Source organism: Ovis canadensis, chromosome 23 (genome assembly GCF_042477335.2).
Source record: "Ovis canadensis isolate MfBH-ARS-UI-01 breed Bighorn chromosome 23, ARS-UI_OviCan_v2, whole genome shotgun sequence".
Classification (NCBI taxonomy): Eukaryota; Metazoa; Chordata; class Mammalia; order Artiodactyla; family Bovidae; genus Ovis; species Ovis canadensis.
In genome coordinates, this window is record NC_091267.1 from 22,914,482 (window position 1) to 22,923,190 (window position 8,709).

At 47.7% G+C, this 8,709-nt stretch overlaps 1 protein-coding gene across 1 annotated transcript; it reads left to right on the forward strand.

Moving 5' to 3' along the window:
• Window positions 1-1,304: 1,304 nt before the first annotated feature.
• DSEL (dermatan sulfate epimerase like) lies at window positions 1,305-8,471 on the forward strand. Its single transcript, XM_069569315.1, has 2 exons — window positions 1,305-1,699; window positions 2,553-8,471. Exon 2 carries the CDS (start codon window positions 3,449-3,451, stop codon window positions 7,085-7,087), a length of 3,639 nt encoding a protein of 1,212 aa, XP_069425416.1. The 5' UTR covers window positions 1,305-1,699; window positions 2,553-3,448; the 3' UTR covers window positions 7,088-8,471.
• Window positions 8,472-8,709: the final 238 nt, after the last annotated feature.

The following is an 8,709-nucleotide window of genomic DNA, read 5'->3' on the forward strand; positions in this document are numbered from 1 at the left end:
ATCACTGACTCGATGGATGTGAGTGTGAGTGAACTCCGGGAGTTGGTGATGGACAGGGAGGCCTGGGGTGCTGTGATTCATGGGGTGGCAAAGAGTCGGACATGAGTGAGTGACTGAACTGAACTGAACTGAGGGTTCCCAAGGGGATCAAATAGAAGATTGACTGTGAGGAAGAGGCCATATTTCACACCCAGGGTAAATTATTTTGAAATGTATTCTGCCAGCAACGGTCTACTCTGGTTTTACCAGGAAGTGATCAGAGCAATTATTTTTTAATAGACATATGTGTCCCTTTCTACCAAAATGGAATGGAGTAGGAGGAAACTGAAGGCATCACCAATCCCCAACGGGGTTGAGTTTGTTTATCTGTGACAACTGGTATTTCACTATATTAGACGGCAGGCTCAGGTTGACTCTTGGCCAAGCATAATCTCAGATGTTAGTGAGAGGTTCCATATGTCCAGTACCACAGGAATTACAGCTGCTCGACGATTTCCAAAGTCTGGAATTGCACACACGTGTCACAGTAACTGAGCCACACAGTCTTTCCTGCCTGCGGGTCTTTACTGAACTGCAGCTTCCATTTCTCGAATAAGAAAGTGGTTCCTTCCACCTGTTTGTCACATACCTTTCCATATTTACACTGCCAGATAAATTATTGCAATCAATAAGGCTGATTAGTCTTTTTTGTCTTCCCCTGATCTTTAGCATCTGTGCTCCTAAAGTCAGTCTTGTATTAACACGGTATATTGATTTTGCATTTCTAAATGACAGCCCGGTTGCCGAACATTCCTCTCTTCAGCCCTTGCTCTTCCTGAAGGCTGATCCCAGACTCCCACGGCGTCACCCCGCCCATCCCCACGTTCCCCATCATTCGTAATCCGGCCTAGAACCTCCTCTATCTTTCTCTCACTCCTAGCCCTGTGAGGTCGGCCCTCTCCCCACAACCAAAGGGGTAACAGCAGCGGGACTCAACAGGCAGGGAGAGGTCCTCGGACCCTAGCACTCCCAAGTCCCTCCCTCCCTCTTCCTCCGGCTCCGCCGCTCCGGGAGCGCGCGCCGCCGCGGAAGCTGGGAACACGCGCACTCGGAAGGCCCTAGGGTTCAGGTGCCGGGAGCGGGCGGCCCCGCCCTCGGCCCCGCCCTTATCTCCTTCCAGCCCCGCCCCCGATCCGTCTCCGGCGTAGCCTGTGCTCACGCTTCCCCGCCCGAGGCTCCGCCCCGCCCACCGCCGGCCTCGCCCTCCCAGGATTCGAGGCCCCGCCCATGCCCCGCCCCCGGCCGTTCCCGCCCCGCCCCCGGCCCGCGTCGCCGTCTCTCGCCCTCCCCGGGCCGCGCGGCCGGAGCTGGCACTGAGCACCGGCGGCCGCTGCAGCCTCGCGTTCTGGGCACGACAGCGCCCCGCCGGACACGGCGTCCCCGAGAGCGCCCGGCGCGCGCGGATCTGCCTTCCGCGGCCCCGGGCTGCCCGGGGGCGTCCGGCGCTCCCCGAGGGCGGGCGTGTCCCCGCGGCGCCGGGCGGGGCACGGGCGCGGGGCCTCAGCCTGTTGGAGCGCCGGGGGCGCCGGACTCGGGGGCTTCGGGAGCCCTGCAGGGGCCTGGCCGCCCGAGTCCCACGCAGAGCAGTGTTTTCCAACTCTCCGCCTGCGTCTAATCGGGCCCACCACCACCCGGAGACACCCCGTCCAGATCTGCCGAGGTAAGCGGACTTGGCTATTGAGGGGTCTCTTGTCCTCAGACCACTGCCAGGGGTCGGGGATGGGGAGCGGAGGATGGAGCTGGCATGTTCGTAGGAAACGAATCACAAAATGCAACAGGCGGAGCGGAGCAGGAAACTCCTAGCGTTCATGTTTCCCACAGAGAGGAGACTTGTCCAAGACTGAAACTTGGTGAGGTTCTTCGGAACCCAGACGGGCAGCCGCGAAGCTGCTCCTTGAGTCCGGGTTTGGGTCTGAGCTCCCTCTGGTGGCTTCTTGTAAGGATGGAAAACCAGGCTTTTCGGGAGGGAGACTGGAGCAGAACCGGCGTTCTTCGCTCCCACATATTGTCACGATTTCTCCTTAGACAAAAGTGACTGCGCTTAGTATTATAGTTCCTCTGGCAAAGACACCTTGAGCCCTTGAAAGCTAAACACTCATCGAGAATCATAAAATGTCCTTTCAACTTTGGGTTTTTTGTCTCTGAGTCTTCCGTGATCAAAACAAGAATGACAGCGGTACTCAATCTTCTCTTGACTGTATTTGAGTAAAAACATTTTAAATTACGAAAGCAAGCCACCGTTAAAATAAATACTCTTGGCAAAGTTACATCTTGTAGCCGCTTGTCTTCTACCACCATTGTTATCCTAATATGTGCCTTGAAAAGTATGAGAAAAGGAATCATTTCGTGTAATTTCAATTGTGTTAAAAAACAGATCTTATTGTCATTCCAAAATTTCTATCAGGAGATGGTAGAACGTTTAAATCTTCCATTTATGTCCCAGCATACCTGTAGCCTCAGAGAATTTGTTTTGTTTTGTCCCCCAGAACAAAATTTCTGTTTTGTTTTTCCAGTGTCATGAAAAAGGAACGGAAAAGAGACGTCACTGTTGGTGAAAGGGGAGTTTTCTTTCCCAGTTGGTGGTTACTTCATGATTGGAAAAGAAGTACCTAGGTGGTTGCAAAGATTAGATTTTCATAGTTGTACAGATGAAGCTGATAAAAGAAGATGAGAATGTGCTTTCTCAGATGGGTCATAATAGGCTGATGAGTAAGTAAGCCTGGACAAGACAGATTGGAAATGAGGGCAGGAGTCCGGAGTGTTTTAAAACCAAGTAGGACTTTGAACACTTGCTGAGGATGTTTTTCTCCCAAAAATGGAGGAAGAAAAAAAAATTCTCACAGCCAGAAGTGTAAAAAGCTGAGTGGAGTAACAACCCAGTCTGCTCCAAGGATTTCAGTACTTCATCAACTTCTTTGAGAGCACACAGACAAAGGCATCAAAGCTGTATGATGATCTTATCACCAATGATGGTATCCTGTGCCAAGAATGACTTCTTAGTTTGGATTTTGGAGTGCTTTTTTTTTTTTCTTTTCTTAATTTACAATGTGGGGTTTTTGACTCTCCATGTTAGGTAGATTTCTGTCACAGAAGTAACTTTTGAATTCATAGTATTCTTGACTGTCTCCACTCCTGTTTGCTGTGTGACATGGTAAAATCAGAGGCTTTAACATTCCTTGAAGTTTTATTGGAAGCAACACTGCATCAGGGAGGCAGATTCACAGTGTAAGTTTTCTCTCTTTGGCAACTGTACTTTGAGCCGAATGTCAGCAGGATTTCACAGCACATACAATTTACAGTCTTTGTTTTATCAAGGCCTTAAATGTATGTTTTATACTCAGCAGATGGGAAGCACATTGAGCACTACATTTGACATGTATGCTTGAGGAAAGGAGCTCCCCGATGGATCATGGCGTTAATGTTTACAGGACATTGCTTATTTTTAGTATTAGTGATGTTTGCTTTCTCTACTTTGGAGGAATCTGTGAGCAATTACTCTGACTGGGCAGTTTTCACAGATGACATAGATCCATTTAAGATACAGAGAGTGCAAGATGTCAGAGCCAGTCAAAAACTGAAGAAGAGTATGCTTCATCCACGTTTGTATTTTGATGCTGGAGAGATCCAAGCAATGAGACAGAAGTCTCGCACAACCCATTTGCACCTTTTTAGAGCAATCAGAAGTGCGGTGACTGCTATGCTGTCAAACCCGACATACTACCTACCTCCGCCCAAGCATGCTGATTTTGCTGCCAAGTGGAATGAAATCTATGGTAACAATCTGCCTCCTTTAGCCCTGTACTGTTTGCTGTGCCCGGAAGACAAAGTTGCCTTTGAATTTGCCTTGGAATACATGGACAGGATGGTGGGCTACAAAGACTGGCTGGTGGAGAATGCACCAGGGGATGAGGTTCCAGTTGGCCATTCCCTAACAGGTTTTGCCACTGCCTTTGACTTTTTATATAACTTATTAGATGGTCGTCGGAGACAAAAATACCTAGAAAAAATATGGGTTATTACTGAGGAAATGTATGAGTATTCTAAGGTCCGCTCTTGGGGCAAACAACTGCTTCACAACCACCAAGCTACTAACATGATAGCACTGCTGACCGGGGCTTTGGTGACTGGGGTAGATAAAGGGACTAAGGTAAATCTATGGAAACAGGTTGTAGTAGATGTGATGGAAAAGACGATGTTTCTGTTGAATCACATTGTCGATGGCTCTTTGGATGAAGGTGTGGCCTATGGAAGCTACACAGCTAAATCAGTCACACAGTATGTTTTTCTGGCCCAGCGCCACTTTAATATCAACAACTTGGATAACAACTGGTTAAAAATGCACTTTTGGTTTTATTATGCCACCCTTTTGCCAGGCTTCCAAAGGACCGTGGGGATAGCAGATTCCAATTATAACTGGTTTTATGGTCCTGAGAGCCAGTTAGTTTTTTTGGATAAGTTTGTCTTAAAGAATGGAGCTGGAAATTGGTTAGCTCAGCAAATCAGAAGGCACCGACCTAAAGATGGACCCATGGTCCCCTCCACTGCCCAGAGGTGGAGTACTCTTCACACTGAATACATCTGGTATGACCCCCAGCTCACCCCACAGCCTCCTGCAGAATATGGCACTGCAAAAATGCACCTGTTCCCTAACTGGGGTGTGGTCACTTATGGGGCCGGGTTGCCACATACACAGACCAATACTTTTGTATCTTTTAAGTCTGGGAAGCTAGGAGGGCGTGCTGTGTATGACATAGTTCACTTCCAGCCATACTCCTGGATTGATGGGTGGAGGAGCTTCAACCCTGGACATGAACATCCGGATCAGAACTCATTTACCTTTGCCCCCAACGGGCAGGTGTTTGTTTCCGAAGCTCTCTATGGACCTAAGTTGAGCCACCTGAACAACGTACTGGTGTTTGCACCTTCACCCACGAGCCAGTGTAATAAGCCCTGGGAAGGTCAGCTGGGAGAATGTGCACAGTGGCTCAAGTGGACTGGCGAGGAGGTTGGTGATGCGGCCGGGGAAATCATTACTGCCTCTCAGCACGGGGACATGATATTTGTGAGTGGGGAAGCCGTGTCAGCTTACTCTTCAGCAATGAAGCTGAAAAGCGTGTATCGGGCTTTGCTTCTCTTAAACTCTCAGACTCTGCTAGTTGTCGATCATGTCGAGAAGCAAGAAGATTCCCCAATAAAATCTGTCAGTGCCTTCTTCCATAATCTGGATATTGATTTTAAGTACATCCCATATAGGTTCACAAACAAGTATAATGGCGCCTTGATGGACGTGTGGGATGCTCACTACAAGATGTTTTGGTTTGATCATCGTGGCAGTAGCCCTGTTGCTAGCATACAGGAAGCAGAGCAAGCCGCTGAATTTAAGAAACGGTGGACTCAGTTTGTCAATGTTACGTTTCAGATGGAATCTGCAATCACAAGAATCGCCTACGTCTTCTATGGGCCATATGTCAATGTTTCCAGCTGCAGATTTATTGATAATACCAAGTCCGGACTTCAGCTTTCTCTCAATGTCAATAACACCGACCATGTTGTTTCGATCGTGACTGACTACCAGAACTTGAAGACAAGGTTTGACTACCTGGGATTTGGCGGCTTTGCCACTGTGGCTGATCAGGCCCAAGTAACCCGCTTCGGTTTGGGCACTGAGGCAATAGTAAAGCCCATAAGACGTGATAGAGTTATTTTTCCTTTTGGATTTAAATTTAATGTAGCAGTTGGGTTGATTTTGTGCATCGGCCTGGTGATCTTAACTTTTCAGTGGCGGTTTTACCTTTCTTTTAGAAAGCTTATGCGGTGGATCCTCATCCTTGTTATTGCCTTGTGGTCCGTTGAGCTGCTGGACGTGTGGAGTGCTTGCACGCAGCCCATCTGTGCCAAGTGGGCGAGGCCGGAGACCGAGGTGAGCGGACAGGCAATGGCCTCGGGTGGCCAGCGCACAGACCTGCCGGACGTCGTCATTACCTCACTTCCTGGTTCCGGAGCCGAGATTCTCAAACAACTGTTCTTCAACAGTAGTGACTTCCTCTACATCCGGGTCCCCACAGCCTACATTGATATCCCAGAAACGGAATTGGAAATTGACTCCTTTGTGGACGCCTGTGAATGGAGGGCATCCGATGTCCACAGCGTGCGTTTCCGTTTACTCCGAGGCTGGTTGCAGTCCTTGGTCCGAGACACAAAACTCCATTTGCAGAACATCCATCTGCATGAATCCGGTAGGGGGAAACTGGCCCAGTATTTTACCATGAATAAAGACAAGAAAAGGAAGTTGAAAAGGAGAGAGTCTCTGGCAGAACAAAGAAGCAGAATGAAAGGCGCCTTTGACAGAGACGCTGAATACGTCCGGGCTCTGCGAAGACACCTGGTCCACTACCCCAGCGCGCGGCCGGTGCTCAGCCTGGGCAGCGGAAGCTGGACTTTAAAGCTGCATTTCTTTCATGAGGTGTTGGGAGCCTCCATGAAGGCCTTGTATGTGGTGAGGGACCCTCGGGCGTGGGTTTATTCCATGCTGTACAGTAGTAAACCTAGCCTTTACTCTTTGAAGAATGTACAGGAGCACCTAGCGAAGCTGTTTAAAACGGAGGGAGGTGCAGGACATTGTACCTTGAACTCAGGCTATGCTGTGGAGTATGAATTGCTGCGGAAGGAACTGTTGGCATCCAGACCTCACCCAGTCTCGCTGTTGGCCCATGCGTGGCTGGCAAACACGGCCGCTGCCCTGAGGATAAATGCAGAGCTGCTGCCCACCAGCTACCAATTGATCAAGTTTGAAGATCTTGTGCTTTTCCCTCAGAATACCACGGAAAGGATTTTTGCCTTCCTTGGAATTCCTTTATCTCCTGCTACTTTAAACCAAATATTGTTTGCCACCTCCACGAACCTTTTCTATCTTCCCTACGAAGGGGAGATATCACCCGCTAATACTAACGTTTGGAAACGAAACTTGCCGAAGGATGAAGTTAAACTGATTGAGAACATCTGCTGGACGCTGATGGATCGTCTAGGATACCCAAAGTTTATGGACTGAATGCTGCAGGTCAGCAGAGATTTGCACTAATACTTTTCAACCCAATTTGTGGATATGAATTAGAAGTTTGTTTATTCTTGTACTGTGTGTGTTTGTGTGTGTGTTTGTGATCAATTCGTTACATGCAGAGAGAGATTATTTTAAAAATAAGCACCGTATTTGGCCTAGCAGGATTTATTTTTATGTCACCACTTTCCTTGTCTTTGTCTCTAAATTTTTTTCTGCTAAGATGTTTCTGCCACAGAGGTGTATGATGAAGTTATATTACCATGGTCAGGGGAGATAGGAGGATTATAAAGGTTTTTGTCTAACTCTCCGCTTCATCTGTAACTCAGCTATCTAGCCCAGAACCTCATGCACTGCTGAAAGCCTGGCAGTTGATGTTTTACCCAAGCGCCTCTTGATTTCAAGATGAAATACAAAAAAGTTTCTTAGTTTTTTAGAAGGTGTCCCAACACATTTATCTTGCACGCCACACATACACACAAATCCTTTTACTGTGTAGAATGTTCACAGATATCACTGGGGAAATGGTGAAAGCTCCTATCGGAATTATCGGATCCCTTCTGGAAAATACAGATGGAAATACAGAATGGATTTTTTTACAGTGACCTGAAAATCCTCCTAAAAGTTTTTTACTTAGAAGTCATAAGGAATCAGTCTTGGAACAGTGGATGCCAAGGGCTGGTAGGGTATTTTAGGCCCTCTTGTCTCTTTAAAACCCTCTCATTCTTGCTTCCTTGAAACTGCAGCTGTTTACCATTACCTCTCCCACCCTGTCCTTTCTGCCACTGTCACGCAAGTCAGTAGTTACTAATGGCTAAACTCTGATATTTGTGGGGATTTCCCCCCCCCCCCGTCCTGATGATTAATTTTGTGTCAAAGCCTGAGACCACCTTAGAATCAGATTTATCCTTGTGGAATTATCATTGTATGAGTCAAAGCAGTGCTGCTGCTGCCAGTGTTTTTTTAGAGTGGAAACAGAATTGGAAAACTGCCTGACTTATCCTGCATCCCTTTGAATGAGTCTCCAGACTGCCGGTGTCTGCAGAAGTTGAAGGCTAATGGCAGATGATGTCAGAGGCATCTGTTTCCTTTACCATCTGCATCTTATTATAAATGTCGTCGTCATAACACATGGTTCATTTTATTTTGGTAGACGCTGAAATCAAAATGCGATGCCATTAGAAACCAGTGAAGCAATTACAATGAACTGGATGAAAACCATGAGGCAGTGTGGGGACTTGATGCAAATCTCTGTCTCGACTGCAGTCTTCTTCCTGATGTTTTAAACTGTAGTTTCACACCACCCCCCTTACCCTCCAGGCTCTAACACTTGGAATTCTGTCATTCTGACCTAGATAAAAGTGGCTCTTTCTCAGCAGTTTGTTGTTATGTCAAAATGTGCCTCCGGGGTGATCAAACTGTGGGTATGTTACATTCCAGCTGAAGCTAATCAGGCTGTCATTTTTCTTCCATTACAGTAGGAAAACAGCTCTCTCCTACTCCCCCACCTCTACTTCCTGGTGTAGCTCTCCCTGCCCTCTCTCTACAACGTCAAAATGAATGAAAGTCCTGTTGTATTAATACAGGTTGAGAGGGCAACCAAAGACTCAAATCCA

Coding starts and splice junctions, on each gene's coding strand:
- DSEL (XM_069569315.1), top strand. CDS start 3,449: ATGGCGTTAATGTTTACAGGACATTGCTTATTTTTAGTATTAGTGATG.